Source organism: Primulina tabacum, chromosome 5 (genome assembly GCF_025594145.1).
Source record: "Primulina tabacum isolate GXHZ01 chromosome 5, ASM2559414v2, whole genome shotgun sequence".
NCBI classification, from domain to species: domain Eukaryota; kingdom Viridiplantae; phylum Streptophyta; class Magnoliopsida; order Lamiales; family Gesneriaceae; genus Primulina; species Primulina tabacum.
The window spans coordinates 15,931,698-15,949,836 of record NC_134554.1 but is presented as its reverse complement, the minus strand read 5'-3'; the positions used below and the strand labels follow the sequence as shown (position 1 = coordinate 15,949,836).

General features: G+C 35.1%; 1 protein-coding gene across 1 annotated transcript; it reads right to left on the bottom strand.

The window, feature by feature from the left end:
- Positions 1–2,422: 2,422 nt before the first annotated feature.
- Positions 2,423–3,193, bottom strand: LOC142544861 (uncharacterized). The gene has a single exon (XM_075651893.1). The coding sequence runs from the start codon at positions 3,118–3,120 to the stop codon at positions 2,617–2,619; it is 504 nt and encodes a 167-aa protein (XP_075508008.1). The 5' UTR covers positions 3,121–3,193; the 3' UTR covers positions 2,423–2,616.
- Positions 3,194–18,139: the final 14,946 nt, after the last annotated feature.

The following is an 18,139-nucleotide window of genomic DNA, read 5'->3' as shown; positions in this document are numbered from 1 at the left end:
GAAGAAATGTACGTAGTTACGCATGTCACAAGTGAAGATGATACTAATATTTTATCCGAAAGCTGTCGTGAGCGAAGGCAAGATTTGTGCTGTAGTTTCTGTGTACTTTAAATTAGACTTGGTCCATTTCATATTACATCAAAAAAATTAATGTTTTCTCCGATTTCCTGTGATTATTCTCTATATTTTATCTCAATGTAATAAACAACATACTGCTTCACTAACAACTTATTTTCATCAGCTCTGTCCCGTTAAAAAATTCTTAAAAGATAAATGGGTAGGCCTTGAAATATGTGGATTTTAGAGGAAATAACGTCATGCGATGCATAATCTTTTGACTGCTTGTTTTCAGCTGGTATGGGATCAATATAATCATGGTTTTGAAGACATTGCCAGACTTGATGTTTATAATGGGGCTTGGATTCTACTCATAGATTTTAAATGATTATTCGATTTCCCGCTTCCAGCTTAATGTTTCCTCACATAATCTCTATCGTATGAACTGACAACTCCCTTTCATATATAGTAGATATCGTGTTATAATCATATCCAGCTATCAGTGCCAACATAGATATTAACAATTCATTTCTTACCATTTGATTTGATGAGGTACAAGCACTCAAAAGAGTAAAACGGTAAGATGTCAAAGACCACGATCATGATCTTGAAAGCCGAGGGTGGACAGTAAGTGAGTGGGCCAAGATGGAAGGAGTTACCTCTAGGATCGTCGGTGGGGCTGCGGCGGCGGAGATGAAAATGGAAATGAGGATGAGATGTAGAAGGAGGAGCGAGCAGCAGCTGGAATCGGAGAGGAATCGTCATTAACGCAGCAGGGTACCGGTTACAGAGTGCAAGTGGGACCGGGGGGGGAGGGGTAAAGTTTGTTTCTTTGTTTTCATGGGACGATTTTGCCCTCTGGATTCTTACATAATAAAATTTAAATTACGAATATAAAATTTCAGATTTGTTGTAAAATATTATATGATAAAAACTTAAGGTTGACGGATCGTATATTGTGAGATACATCTTTTATTTGGATCATCCACTTAAAAATATTATTTTTTATTGTGAATATTGGTAGAATTGACTCATCTCACAGATAAAAACGTGAGAACGTCTCACAAAAAACCTACTTATATTATAAGTTTTATTATTATCACTATTAAAAAATTTAGAGAAAAGGTGCAGCCATTTGATTAAAAAAGTGAATTGAAATATATATTGGAAACATCTAATATTATATAATTATAACATAAATTCATTCACAAATTAAAATGCTTGGTTCAAAGTTTAAATTCATTCCTCTGACGAATTCGAAAAGGCTAATTAAACGACAACGTTGGTCCTTGTAAAATTAATAAATTTTAGAAAAAAATATTGAAAATTCTTAATAACATTGAAACAATTGTAAAACGTTCAATAAAAATAAAGCATCGTTTTTTTTTTTTTATAAAACTTATTGATTTAAATCATCCATTACAAGCTTAACTAACCAAGAGGGAAAACCACCATTCAACCAAACAAAGGGTGAGGGAATCAAAAGCAAAACGTGCAATGCTATGGGCTACATTATTTGCCGTACGACGAACATGAATAAGCTCAAATATCTTAGATTCACTCATACGCTCTCTAATATCTATTGCGCAGAGACTCGTATAACCAATATCATCCCGAGTGGTAGTGACTACTTGCACTGCCAATAAGGAGTCGGTTGCAACTTGAATATCAGTAAAGCCTTTGTCATGCAGTAGAATAATACTTTCTCGAATAGTCAGAAGTTCACCATGAACCACTGAAATGGGTTGGTTGATTTGCTTCCCAAAAGCCAATAACAGTCGACTTTGTTTGTCTCGGAGTGTGCCACCAATGCTAAAATGATGTCTATTCTCATCCACGGCCGCATCTACATTGAGTTTTAATGTGCATAACATTGGCGGATTTCATTTCCTCTCCGAATTACTCTTTTTTGATGCATCCTCAATTTTCTCTTTAGTCCGGGCTTTTTTGAAATCAGATAAGATTGCACAACTCCATGAAACATCGTTTTGAAGTTGTACAAAAACTATTAAAACATTATATATATATATATATATTATATATATATATATTAATTAATTATTAAAAGTTAAATCTATTTTACTAATTAATTTTGGTATATATGGTGGTAAAACTTATTTATAATTCATAGAACACCCTTCAATAATTCAATTATACATATTATACTTTTCTTTATATTTCTCTCGTACCATTGTAATTTCAAAATACGATCCGTGAGACCGTCTCACACAAGTTTTTGCCAAAAATTATTACATCATTACTATGCATATCAAATATATATATATATATATATATATATATATATATATATATATATATATTGTTGATAACATGTAATAGAGGATACTAAGTATTTTTTGATATAAAAGAAAATTTATTACAATTGAGATCTCGTCCTAAACTCAAGACCTTTGTCGTCTACGAGACGATACTAAGTACTAACTACGAGCAAATATACGAGAAAGTACAACTTTCGTCAAACTTGATGTATAATACTTTATATGTGGATTTGTTATCAAACTATTGTAAATAACTACTGCTAAACTTGGTAGTGTTTTTTCACAATTCTTCGACGATGACGCTCAACTTGGGAAGAAACTTACCTCCCTTAAAACGACCACAACCTCCGCCTCCGCCCGCCACCAAAAGCGGCCTCTCCTTCTCATATAACTCAACCACCGCATGATCATCAACCCTTTTAAATGCATAGCAGCTGCAGCTAACCGTATCATCATCAACACCACCACTACCACCCAGAGCCAAGCTCGCCTTCACGGCCAAAGCTGCCATGTCCTCCACCTGCAGACGGTGGTTCCGCCACTTGGAGGGCAGTTCAAAGTACACGTCTCCTGGCCGCAACTCCTTGTCTCCGCTCACAGCAACCAATGCTTCGCCGATGTCCATATCATCGGAACTGCATATGAATCTGTCCAGATTAACCTTACCAAGTTGCATCAAACTTGAAACCTTAACTGGGTACTGAAATTCTTGAAGCTGTCCGTTCAAAAGAATCAGTTTCGCCGTTGCAGCAGACCTGGATTCACAGGACCTACAATTTCCCATATTTTTAATGATATTATATTATGTCTAAATCTGGAACAATCACTTGTGTATAAAATATTTGAAGAATGCGGAGTATTTATATATAGAGGGAAAGTTTCGGAGATTTTGCCCGCCCGAGTATCGGTTACTGTATACAGATGTTGAGGTCAAAATTTGGTCGCAAAATTCAAACTTTAATAATTCTAAATCAATGCCTATAATAACGACTGCATGAACTCGTGATATATAGAACGCATCAAGTCTATATCTAATTAAATTTGATATTTACATATATATATATACATATATATATATGGCGCAGATTCAACACCTACACGCGTCTAACATAAACATGGCCTTTCCAAAGATTCAGAGGAAAATCATTATTGGACAATAGGGACACGATGATGATATAGCCTTGCCACACATTTTTTGAAAAAGATAGAATTTTTACGATTATTAATACAATTTAATATATCATCCATCCATGCACGTAGATAAAAATTGGAGGTTTAAATTAATTAATTATAATGATAGTAATTTTAGTTAACTATTTTCAAAAATGACGAATTACTCGGGCTTAGGTCAAGAGCATGACAACAAGATTGAAAGCAAAAAGTTTTTTGATCTTTTTTTAAGTTTTTTTAATTTATTTTTGAACATGTTTTGGGTGGTAATTTTATCAAATTCAATTTCTGAACTTAAAAAATTAATATTTTTGGATTGTAGTAACTGAATCTATATATTAAGTATTAGGCCATGTTTCATTTTAAAAGTACTATGAAATTATTATTATATTTAAACATGCATATCAAAGAATATATTAAAATGTTTAGTTTAATAAATTTTGTAACAAAATGATCCAATAATGTCCACAAAAAATTTATTGATTAGATATAAATTTTGGTTGGGAACAAATTACAATATATATAAAAAAAAACCACTAGAAAATGGTGTGCGTTAAGCTATACTATAAGGGTGTGTTTGGTTGAGTGGATTAAATAAGGATAGATTAATAGTCAAATATTTATCGTTAAAATTTTAAGTTGTTTTAATAATCATTTTGACCCGGTTTAAGATCCAATTTTATGGATAACTATTTGATTAATAAAATTGGATCTTAAATCGGGTCAAAATGATTATTAAAACATCTTAAAATTTTAACGACCTAAAGATTTCACAAACAAACCATCACAAGTCATGTTTATGATAAATATATATAAATACAAATTTAATTTTTACGTGTTAAAAATATTTTTGGTATTGCAAAACATATTAAAATCGAATGTCATTTCATTCGCGTGAGATAAGGTCAAAGAAGGATTCGTCAAGCTGATCATGCCTACTCGATCGATCTCTCACACCAGCTTACAGATATCTTCATCAAACCACTGGTCGCCACGACATTTTTCCCATTATTATTCAAGATATATACGTAGTTGTGCATGAAATTCATCGACCTTCCTTGAGGGGAGTTTTACAGTTACTAGCTTAGACGATTAATTGGCTAATGATAGTTAGCAAGTAGTTAGGAGGTAATTAGCTGTACAAAAATAGTTAGCTTGATTTTCAAAGTCTGATTTCATACAAAAATAATCGATTAAGTATAATATCTGGTTTGTGATTAGTATGACTCATTGATATTGGGTGGTTTGTGTGTTTTGTTGACTCGAAGTTCGATTTTTATTTTTTTTTCTGAGGTGAAAAAATATTTCTCCCATTCAAAAGTCGAATGTTCTTAATTATTTACAAAAAAAAATAAAATTCCACAACATTATGGGTTTGCTCGGATTTGTTTTGGAAGCTTTATGGGAAGGTATTTGCTTAAGGAAATAGTTATTGTGATTGGTTTTGTTTTATAGATGTCAAATCAGGTCGAAATTTTTTTGATAAAATAGTGTTGAAACTTTAAAATATGATTATATTTTAAGTTGGAATACACGATAAAAATAGAATATTTTTTAAAATTTAAATTAAAAATAATTTTTATATGTGTCAATCAACCAAAAAGAAAAATTAGTTGAAATAAATAAATAAATAAATAAATGATCGGTAGTATGTTTGCTTTTTTCTTTTTTCTTGTTTGAAGAAACATCTTTTTTGGAAAACAAAAACAAATTAGAGTAGGTCTCTTGTGACACGGTCTCACGAACCTTTATCTGTGAGACAGGTCAACCCTACTGATATTCACAATAAAAAGTAATACTCTTAGCATAAAAATTAATACTTTTTCATGGATGACCCAAATAAGATATCTGTCTCACAAAATACGACACGTGAGACCGTTTCACGCAAGTTTTTTGTCAATAATTTAAGGGGTATAGTTTCTTTTTTCCTAATTCCATTTGAAGATTTGGGTAGCAAGGATTGGGCAAAAAACTTGTGTGAGACGGTCTCACGGGTCGTATTTTGTGAGACGAATCTCTTAATTGAGTCATTCATGAAAAAGTATTACTTTTTATGCTAAGAGTATTACTTTATATTGTATCGGTATAGTTGACCCGTCTCACAGATAAATATTCATGAGATCGTCTCACAAGAGACCTACTCCAATGATTGAATATTGTTAGCCTAAAACAAATTTAGTCAATTTCTTGCAGCTGTGAATAATCAGAAGTGTCGCAAAGTGGAGGAGGAAATTGTTAGAATAGATGCCCTGCAAGCCAACGGTTGGCTAGGGAATTTATTGACTCAAGTGAAATAAATAATCTTTATTTTAATATAATTTAACTTTTTATGGTTTCGTTATACTTTATCTGTATACCCATGCAAACAGCATAGATAAAGTCCTTGATTATGTTTTAATACAAATGAATCGTAATTCGATGTTGAAACTCATTTGTAAACAGTGCATATTCTAAATTTGTTCCTAGTCGATTCAGCCGCCTAAAACATGGATAAAGGTCGCTTGAGCTCGAGACTAGCATCTGTGATTTGTGTACTGCGTTTCTTGGTAAGGGCATAGAGATGTCCAAACATGCAGATGGGTAGTCATATGATGATTATACCGAACAACCCTCCCTCGGACTTTCCAAGTGGTTATCATTCATCGAGAGGATAAGTCCGTGGTTATGATTGTACACCATTAGTCCTTACGACCCGGGACAACACTGAGGCTCTATATGCTAGGGTTGTGCTTTGACTCGTTTACCGGCTCCAGGAGAGTCATCAGGTGGCGAGGTTGGGTACAGTTGCGACACATATAGGAGCCAGTGCATTGTAGTCGGGGATTCACCGCTCACCTACGGGTGTGGATACCCTGTGTGATTTGATGAAAGCATGGAATCTCTGGTCAAAGTATGAGATGTACGTTAGAGAAGGAGTTCTCAAATAGTACACGCGATGCCACTATTATAGTTATCACATAGTTATCGAATTAATATGCAACCCTCGATGAACCAATGGTTGCAGATTCGATCGGGATATTTGAGATGAAGGGACCGTACTGTACGTTAATCATAATCAACTGGTTCTTGCAGGCACTATCAGTGATACATAGGGGATCATGGGGCGATGCTACTAGACGCTCTTACCATGATCCGATGGGTGCAATCAGAAATGAGTTTTGGCATTCTTAATCAAGGTGTTGATGAAAAGAATGGGGCTAAATAGGGTAAGCCCAAATAAAGGATTATGTCCTGAATTACAAAGAGTTGTGAACCCACGACTAGCTGTATCCCTGAACCATTGAGGGTGACACAAGCACTAGATCGTTTGTTCTCGTTGAGAGAATAAAATCAAGGAGTTGAATTTATATAATGATATAATAAATTTAAGGAGTTGAATTTATTATAATTAAATTTTGAGAGAATAATTTCAAGAAGTTGAATTTATATTATATAGTAAATTCAAGGAGTTGAATTTATGATAATTAAATTTTGAGAGAATAAATTTAAGGAGTTGAATTTATAAAATTTGAGAATTTAATTTATTAAACTCAAATGTTGGGTTTATTAAATATTAAATTTTGGAGGTGATAAAAATTCAAGGAGTTGAATTTATAATTTAAATAATAAATTCAAATGTTGAATTTATAATGTATTTAATTTATTAAGCTCAAAAGTTGAGTTTATTAATTAATAAATTAAATATGGTGGGTAGTATGTTTTATGGGCTTGTAGGAGTACAAGTACAACATAATAAATAATTAAAGTTTTAATGGGCTTTGATTAAATTAATTAAACTAATTGGACTAGCCCAATTAATTAAATCAAGCTCATTAATGTTAATTATGTAATTAGGCTATTATTTAATTATAAATAATACATGCAAAGAAAAACCCTAGCCCACCACAACAAAACTCACGTGAATTCCTTTTCAAAGATTGAAAAATTTCGGCCACTTGTTTTGGAAAAAAAAGAATTTTTGAGCCGTCTCTCGATATTTGTTCTCATGTGTAAAATCTCTTTCATATTCTCTAGTGCAATTTGGAAGAGGAACATACAATTCAGTCGTGGACCTGATTAGAAGGAAAGAAAGGATTTTATCGAAGAAAGTTCGTAGGGAATCAACAAGAGCTAATCCGTTTATACCGGATTAGTTGAAGCTACGTGAATAATTCACAAAAGTATAATTTTCTAACATCCTATGTATGTTTTTGTTAAAATCATACGAGCGTCCAAAACAAAACATATTTTGATTGTCAAATTAAATAAAATTTTAAAACTTTCGCTGCGTTTGAGCGTGTAGAAAAACAGATCCAACAGAAATCGATGCATGGTTTGCATTTGGTATTTTGGTTTCAATATTTTATCTTTACGCTGAAAATGATGCATTGAAACGAGTGTTTAACAATAATCTGTTATATATTTTAGACATAAAAGGTTGATTTATCCGACAAGCAACGAGAGATAAATACTGGTTTTTCCATCATGTTTATTTTATCTTGCCTCAAAATTTTAAATACAAAAACTCATTTTTGTCATAAAAATCATCGACTCAACTCATAAAAAAAGTATTAATTTTTATATCAAAAATATTATTATTCATGATAATTATAAATCGAGACGATTCGTCTGAGCCACAATACCAACTCAATTTTAAAATGAGTGGTATAAATGAAATTAACTTCATCATTAATGTTCCAGAATAGAGCATAACCACCCATTTTAGTTTGTAACGTTTTCATTTTCACTGAAAATGACTCAAAGTGTAATTAATTTATAAAACATTAATTAGCAATGAGGGTGGTGGGATCCCCTAGAACGGCGGAAATCACAAACTGCAGCGCCATTTCCCATCTCTTGCTCACTTTCCCTTTCCGACTCTGCCTAGCTTTTAGGCTTGGAATCCTGTTCCCGATGTACATTCCCTCCCCTGCGTATATTTCGTGCCAGCACTCCACTAACATCTACTTCACGCATGGTCCAGGCGGCCGGCTGAGGAGCTGGAACGAGCACTTGGTGTAAACGGTGGGAGATGGCAGGGGAGGGGAGGGGACGGTGGAATGGGCGTGGAGATGGTAATCGCATGCGGCACAGCTGTACCGAGAACCGATCCCGACTTCCTTGCAGCCGTCGCATTTGAACGGAGATCTGGTTGTTTTTCATGGTGAAATATTGGGGTTGCTGCAGAGAAAAGAAACTACAGAGGTTCCCCATTTATGGGTATATATAATTTTTAATAATAAAATAAAATAAATGCTGAGGAATTAATTTATGGTTTTGATTGGACATGAAGGAATCGATGATTTTTTTTACTTTTATTAGGCATATAAATTGATTTGGACGAATTTTTATATATGAGACGAGTCAATTATACTGATATTCACAATAAAAAGTAATATTTTTAGCATAAAAAATTAATATCTTTTCATAGATGACCCACATAAGATATCTGTCTCATAAAATACAACTCGTAAGATCGTATCACACAAATTTTTGCCTTCAATTATTGGTCAAATTAACGAATTCGTTCTCCCAAATAAAATATTAGTGATTCACTCAACTTGAAATTGAAAACCTGGTTTGGATCATGAAATGCGGTCCTCGGATTGAGTAAGACTCCGAGAAACTCGATTTATGTCAGAACAATTTTTCTCCCCAACCAGTGATATGATATCAAATTTTTCTAAAATTTGTTCGAGTTGTTTCGCATGAAAAATATTTTTAAATTTCTTATATTACACTAGCAAAGAAGACTCAAAGGTGCTTCCAAGATATGTTTGAAATGGTGGAGTAGGTGGTGAGCACTTAATGTTGGATTAAAGGTGTGCTTTTAGGCCTATGGGCTTTCCATGTGAGTGAATGAAAATTTGGAAAGGTGGGTTTGTCCCATATTGGAAAAATGAAGTGGTATAGATAAGTTATATTGTGTTGCACTTTATGGAGGTGTAACTATGATTGGTCAAGAGGCTCTCTCTCGCGCACACAGGCGCAGGGGGGTGCAAATCATGGGCCCGATTTGCAGTGGAAAAAAGGCTTGACTCGTGTGCAAGCGTACGAGCGCGACTTGGGCGCGTCGAATGTCGGACCGATCAAGACAAAAATCGCCTAGCAGTCTATGCCATCTTTTGTTATTTTTTTTGGTTGAGACCTTTCACATGCCCTTGAGACCTTTCACATGGCTTGGCTTTTGATGCTTCATCTCACCAACTCTTGGTGTTTCATCTACCATCTTTAAGGCAACCTTTGGCCTTTCATATGGATGGTATTGACATGTATAAATAGGAGATGTGCTTAGCCAAGAAAGGAGAGAGAAAAAACACCTGCAAATTCACTTTTCCTTGCATTCTGTTTTCCATCTTGCTGTCGTTCTGCTGAATTTCTGGTTCTGCTGAAATTCTACTATAGTACTGACACTCTGCTACAGTACTTCTGCTACAGTACTTCTACATTGTTCTGCTACAGTACTTCTGCTTGTTCTGCTACAGTACTGTTTCTGCTTGTTCTGCTTCTGCTCCGTCTACTGATAAAGTTCAGGTACTGATTTTGTTCGCTAGCATAGTGCTTTGTGCTGCAACTCTGCTGGTTTGCCCGTTGTACCCTGGGAAACAGACGTCCGCTGAATCCTCGGAGCACATACTGGAGGGGGCGAATCTGTTTTAAGGAAACTGTACAAGCTACGGGCCTCGGTTTGATTTAATTAAGCATTATTCTATTGTTTTCCTCAAGATACTGATTTGCTGGTTTTATACATTAGTCATACTCTACTGTGAACAGCACGCTTGTTTGGTTTACTGCATATCTGTCATGTTTTTCCATATAATTTTATCAACAAACTTAAAACAGATTTTACTCATTACGTGGTTTAAATTTCAGATATGGCTACTGAATCCATCGTGCAAAGGGAAACTAGTCATGTTGTGCCTACTGTGCCTACTCAAGTTGTCCCACGTGCTGCTGCGGTTACTGTCCCAGCCAGCCACAGTGAAAAGCCTGAGAAGTTCACTGGTGTGGATTTCAAGAGGTGGCAGCAGAAAATGTTGTTTTACTTGAGAACACTGAACCTGGCTAGATTCCTATTCGAGGATGCTCCTAACCTGAAAGAGGGTGAGGGAGATGTTGAATCCGTCAGTGCACTGGAGGCTTGGAATCATTCTGATTTCCTATGCCGAAATTATGTGTTGAATGGATTGGCAGACTCGCTGTACAATGTGTACTGCGAAAAGAAGACAGCCAAAGAGCTATGGGAATCCCTTGACAGAAAGTACAAAACCGAGGATGCCGGGGCCAAGAAGTTTCTTGTAGGCCGCTTTCTGGATTTTAAAATGGTGGATTCTATGCCGGTTATCAGTCAAGTTCAAGAAATCCAAGTGATTCTTCACGAGATTCACGCCGAGGGGATGACGTTGAGCGAATCTTTCCAAGTGGCTGCTATAGTTGAGAAACTACCACCAGCTTGGAAGGATTTCAAAAACTACCTGAAACACAAGCGAAATGAGATGAACGTTGAAGAGCTCATTGTTAGACTTCGCATCGAGGAAGACAACAAGAGTTCGGAAAGACGATTGTTTTCTCCTGTTGCCGCTAAGGCAAATGTTGTCGAGCATGGCCAAAGCTCGAAAAAGAGAAACTTATCTCCCTCCAACAAGAAGTTGAACCTCAGACCCAAAGGAGGTGTTTCAAAGAAGAAGTTCTCTGGAAAATGCTATAACTGTGATAGCATGGGTCACAAGGCATCTGAATGTAAGAAGCCAAAGAGAAACCGAGAGGTGAATATGGTGGAGAACATATCTCAAGAGGTTTCGAACATGAATCTCTGTGCTGTAATATCAGAAGTTAATCTGGTGGGTTCTAACCCAAGGGAGTGGTGGATCGACACTGGTGCCACTCGTCATGTTTGCTCCGACAAGGAGATGTTTGCTACTCTTGTGGAATCTATGAATGATGAAAAACTATTCATGGGAAATTCCGCCACTTCTGAGATCAAGGGACAAGGAAAAGTTGTCCTAAAGATGACATCTGGAAAAGAACTGACTTTGAACAATGTGCTGTATGTGCCTGACATCCGCAAGAACTTGGTGTCAGGGTCGCTTCTGAACAAGCATGGTTTCCGCATTGTATTCGAGTCAGATAAGGTGGTTTTGTCGAAAAGTGGAATGTTTGTTGGCAAAGGTTATGTTTGTAATGGGTTATTCAAACTCAATGTTATGAGTGTTAAGCCTGTGATGAATAAAGTTAATACTTTTGCTTACTTGCTTGAGTCTTCTTGTTTATGGCATGGTAGACTTGGACACGTTAATTACGATACAATTCGTAGACTAATTAACATGAAAAGCATTCCTGCATTCCAAATTGATAAACAACACAAATGTGAAACTTGTGTTGAGGCAAAACTAACAAGATCATCTTTTCGAACTATTGAAAGAAATAGTGAACCACTTGATCTAATTCACAGTGATATGTGATCTAAAAGGTGTACAAACTCGTGGTGGAAATAAATACTTCATCACTTTTGTTGACGATAGCACAAAATTTTGTTATGTGTATCTCCTCAAAAGTAAGGATGAAGCTATTGACAAATTTGTCCAATATAAGAGTGAAGTTGAAAACCAACTTAGCAAGAAAATTAAGGTGCTAAGAAGTGATCGTGGAGGTGAATATGAATCACCATTTGCTGAGTTTTGTGCTCAACACGGTATCAAACACGAAAAAATTGCACCTTATTCTCCTCAGCAAAATGGCATTGCAGAGAGAAAGAATCGCACATTGAAAGAAATGACGAATGCGTTGTTATTAAATTCTGGTTTACCACAGAACATGTGGGGGGAAGCTGTTCTAACAGCAAATTACCTTTTAAATAAGGTGCCCCAAAAGAAGCAAGATAAAAGTCCATATGAGTTATGGAAAGGTAGAAGTCCTTCTTACCAATACTTGCGAGTGTGGGGTGTCTTGCCAAGGTAGCAGTACCCACTCCAAAGAAAGTAAAAATAGGACCAAAAACTGTGGATTGCATTTTCATTGGATATGCTCAAAACAATAGTGCATATCGTTTTCTTGTACATGAATCTCAAATACCTGATATTCACAAGAATACGATAATGGAATCAAGAAATGCTTCGTTCTTTGAACACATGTTTCCATGCAAATCTAAGGAAGAATCAAGTTCATCCAAAAGATTATATGAAACAAATGATGAAGAACAAGAGCTTGATCAAGACACAGAACCTAGACGTAGCAAGAGAGCTAGGACTGAGAAATCCTTTGGTCCGGATTTCATCACTTTCATGATGGAAAGTGAACCTCAAAGCTTCAAGGAAGCAATGAGTTCATTTGAAAGACCTCTATGGAAAGAGGCTATCAATTCTGAAATAGAATCCATTTTACAAAACCATACGTGGGAATTAGTAAATCTTCCTCCGGGAAGCAAACCACTCTTCTGTAAATGGGTTTTCAAAAGGAAAATGAAATCAGATGGAACAATAGATAAGTATAAAGCCAGATTGGTAATTAAAGGTTACCATCAACGTGAAGGGCTTGATTACTTTGACACATATTCTCCTGTATCGAGAATAACCTCTATTCGTGTGATACTTGCGATTGCCGCCTTGCGGAATCTTGAAGTACACCAAATAGACGTAAAGACAGCTTTTCTAAATGGAGATTTAGAAGAGGAAATTTACATGGAACAACCTGAGGGATTTTCTGAGACTGGGCAAGAAAATAAGGTTTGTAAACTGGTGAAGTCTCTATATGGCTTAAAACAAGCACCAAAACAATGGCACGAAAAATTTGATAAGGCCATGTTGGAAAGTAGATTTAAATTCAGTGATTGTGACAAATGTGGATACATAAAAACCACTGAAAATGGATATGTCATTTTATGTCTTTACGTAGATGACATACTTATCATTGGTAGTAATGATAAAATGATCAAATCCACCAAGAAGTTATTGAACTCTATATTTGACATGAAAGATTTGGGCTTAGCCGATGTAATCCTTGGAATTAAAATCCATAGAACATCAGAAGGGCTAGTCCTAAGTCAGTCACATTATGTTGACAAAATACTTGAAAAATTCAATAATGATGACTCTGCATTGGCTAGAACCCCGATAGATACCAGTCAACATCTATCAAAGAATCGAGGTGAAAGTATGTCTCAATTAGAATACTCTCGAGTCATTGGAAGTCTGATGTACATAATGAGTTGTACAAGACCAGACAAAGCCTATGCAGTAAGCAAATTGAATAGATTCACGAGTAATCCAGGAGTTGAACACTGGAAAGCAATTATCAGATTGCTAAGAGCTGCACTATACCAGATATCCTGCTGTTATCGAAAGATACAGTGATGCAAATTGGATATCTGATATGAAAGACTCAAAATCTACAAGTGGATTTGTATTGACTTTAGGAAGTGCAGCAATTGCGTGAAAATCTTCTAAACAAACTGTAATAGCCAGATCCACAATGGAATCTGAGTTTATAGCTCTTGACAAGTGTGCTGAAGAGGCTGAATGGCTGCGTCACTTCTTAGAAGATGTTCCAGGATGGGAAAAACCAGTGCCAGCTATATGCATACATTGTGATAGCCAATCTGCGATTGGAAGGGCACAAAATAAAATGTATAATGGTAAGTCTAGGCATATACGTTGTAGACATAATACCATTAGACAACTACTCTCAACTGGAGTTATCTCTGTTGACTATGTAAAGTCAAAGGATAATATAGCGGATCCGCTAACCAAAGGGTTAAACAGAGAGTTAGTTGCGAAATCGTCAAGGGGAATGGGGCTCAAGCCTATAGAATAAATTGGTGCGAAGGAAAACCCAACCTACGCTGACTGGAGATCCCAAGAACTAGGTTCAATGGGACAACCTAATCGCACTAATTTGGAGAATCACTGTGGGGGTTATCCCTAATCCATTCCTATTATGAAACAGTGAATGTTGAGGATAAGCTTACGACTTTTAATGATTTTGATAAGAAGCAATATAGAATCACCTATGTGAGAGAGAAGTGGGGCCGCTTCGAAGGAATTGCAGGGCTCAATTCTAGACCCTCTTGCAGAACCAGGTGTGTGTTCATGGCCAAAAAGAACACAATCATGAGAACTTAATAGTATCAGGGAGAGTCTTGTGTGAAGTATATCAACATTCACACAAACGGATGTACAGTTCAAAGACATCACGTCTACTGTCAACCAGTGAACTAATATGCTTTCACAAAGGAAGGTTCAAAGGGTAATACCTACATATCCTATGCAAGACTCAACTGTTGAACTTTATCAGTGGAATCCTTTTGTATAACTTTAAATTCTCATTCATGTGGGGGATTGTTGGATTAAAGGTGTGTTTTTAGGCCTATGGGCTTTCCATGTGAGTGAATGGAAATTTGGAAAGGTGGGTTTGTCCCACATTGGAAAAATGAAGTGGTATAGATAAGTTATATTGTGTTGCACTTTATGGAGGTGTAACTATGATTGGTCAAGAGGCTCTCTCTCGCGCACACAGGCGCAGGGGGGTGCAAATCATGGGCCCGATTTGCAGTGGAAAAAAGGCTTGACTCGTGTGCAAGCGTACGAGCGCGACCTGGGCGCGTCGAATGTCGGACCGATCAAGGAAAAAATCGCTTAGCAGTCTATGCCATCTTTTGTTATTTTTTTTGGTTGAGACCTTTCACATGCCCTTGAGACCTTTCACATGGCTTGGCTTTTGATGCTTCATCTCACCAACTCTTGGTGTTTCATCTACCATCTTTAAGGCAACATTTGTCCTTTCATATGGATGGTATTGACATGTATAAATAGGAGATGTGCTTAGCCAAGAAAGGAGAGAGAAAAAACACCTGCAAATTCACTTTCCCTTGCATTCTCTTTTCCATCTTGCTGTCGTTCTGCTGAATTTCTGGTTCTGCTGAATTTCTGCTACAGTGCTGAAACTCTGCTACAGTACTTCTGCTACAGTACTTCTACATTGTTCTGCTACAGTACTTCTGCTACAGTACTGTTTCTGCTTGTTCTGCTTCTGCTCCGTCTACTGATAAAGTTCAGGTACTGATTTTGTTCGCTAGCATAGTGCTTTGTGCTGCAACTCTGCTGGTTTGCCCGTTGTATCCTGGGAAACAGACGTCCGCTGAATCCTCGGAGCACATACTGGAGGGGGCGAATCTGTTTTAAGGAAACTGTACAAGCTACAGGCCTCGGTTTGATTTAATTAAGCATTATTCTATTGTTTTCCTCAAGATACTGATTTGCTGGTTTTATACATTAGTCATACTCTACTGTGAACAGCACGCTTGTTTGGTTTACTGCATATCTGTTCTGTTTTTCCATATAATTTTATCAACACTTAATTAATGGTCAGAAATTCGATTCTTCCTACTAACATCTTTCTGAGCACGATTGTCACATATAACTTACTCAATGTGGTTTAATTATTTGACTAACGTGATTTGTAGATTATTACATCAGTTCGGAAGTTTATCAAAAATAACGGCGAGAAACTTGAAGGTGGCAGCATTATGGAATATAAATCCCTCCCTCGAATTTTTAATTCTAATTCGTTCGATACCTTCCTCGTGGTACATTTGTAGATGCTCGGATTGGATCCAACCCAAGCTTTGTATGCTCTAGCTCCACTCAAATTTTTTTTTAAAAAAAAAACAATAGTTTTTATTTTTGAGTATTTATTTGTCGTGTTTTGATCAAAAGATTGAAGGAGTTAATATAAATTAATTTTAAAATTAGCTTTAAGTTTCAAATATTTTTTTAGGCCATTGAGTTAATATGAAGTTATTACATATTTTATTAGACCTTTATTTAATTTATATTAATAGTAAAAGTTTTATAGAATTTTAAATTTTTAATATGAATTAGTGTATATTTATAAGGATTGATTTTGAGAAAAATAAAATAAATAAATTTTCAAAATTTCGATGTATGTCATAGTAATATATGTATTATTATATGATTTATCAATTATTTGAATTTCAAATATAATTATTTGAATGATGTACCAAGCTTTTTGTTTCTTATTAATGTTCATCTTATTATTTGATGTTTGTCAATTTCAAATCTATGCAATGATTTTTGATTTTGGGATTATTTGATTCTTAAAAGTCTAAAAAATTGAAAAATCAATTTGGAATTCAAGGTAAAGGCAAATATAATTCAGTCTATCCAGATGTGAGCAAAATTTCACTTTCAACAAAAATATCCAACCGAAGTGAATTAATTTTAAAAAGCAGTTCAGTTTATTTAAAAGTTCGATTTTAGTTTTTTAAAACATCGGTTATTTCGGTTTGGATTGATTTCAGGTTTTAATATTCAACCGAAGTGAATTTTTATATTCTGTCATGAGTAGGTCTCTTGTGAGACGGTCTCACGAATCTTTATCTGTAAGACGGGTCAACCCTACCGATATTCACAACAAAAAGTAATACTCTTAGCATAAAAATTAAAACTTTTTTATGGATGACTCAACTAAGATATCCGTCTTACAAAATACGATCCGTGAGACCGTCTCACACAAGTTTTTGCATTCTGACATAACTTTTTTAAATTGAACAAATTGTGGCAAAGTGAGCAACATTATTTACAAGCATGACTAGTGAAATGGGCCTAAAACAATATGACATGAGACGTAGTTGGGCCGATATCTTTAACATGAATTGATATAATTATTTTTAAAATTCCAATTAAAAATAAACGAAATTGAAGTTATTTCAAGTTTGTTATTTAATAATTGGTTTTTAGGGGAATAATGAATGAATTCGACAAGACATCTGTAGATGATTTATTGCACTCATAGTGAATTAAGCACTTTTATAGCTTTCGGCGACAATAATAACATCTCTCAAATATTGTTATTTTTTGAAGTTAAATCGAACGGAAGACATTGATATCAAATAAGCTACGAATGATTGAACTGAACATCGGCCGCTTCAACCATATTTGGAGCAACATGATTCATGTTTAAATCTTTTTAAAAATTAATTGATGATTGGCATGCCTCAACCTTTTTGTACTCATAAATAAGCTTTATCGCTTGTCAACCTATGTGGGTTAAGATACGAGACAAATGATTGAAGATTAATCAACTAATTTCACCATTAATCCACTGCAAACCATTTTATATACCTTCCATTTTTATACAAAGCATCGATATATTCACTCCATATTGACTATTTCTGATTGGAGAAGGAATTATATCCGCTCCATCAATCATATTTATTGCAGCCATAATAATTACAAATATATAATTTGGCCTCCTGATCACATTCGCATTTTGAAACTCAAAACTACAAGTGAACAGATATATACACAGAAGGAGGTATATGTATAATTATCTGATATTAATTCGGATAGATCAATTTAAAATATTAAAAAAATAGGTCTCTAAAATCTTTTAATATCTACGGTTTTAATATGTAGTTCATTCATCGTGTATATTAACCATATATATATATATATTGTTTTGATATGCAATTCATTCATCATGTACGCAAAGGAGTGTCAAATAATTGGATAAATATAAAAGCTCACCAAATAGTGAACTACCAACATAAATGAGAGCATTGGATTACAGGCACTCTCAATAAATGCCGCTTTGAATTAAATTCCAACCTCTTTACAATTTATTGCACCACTCTGCAC

Bases quoted from the DNA above. Each gene is read 5' to 3' on its own strand.
- LOC142544861 (XM_075651893.1), bottom strand. From the start codon at position 3,120: ATGGGAAATTGTAGGTCCTGTGAATCCAGGTCTGCTGCAACGGCGAAA.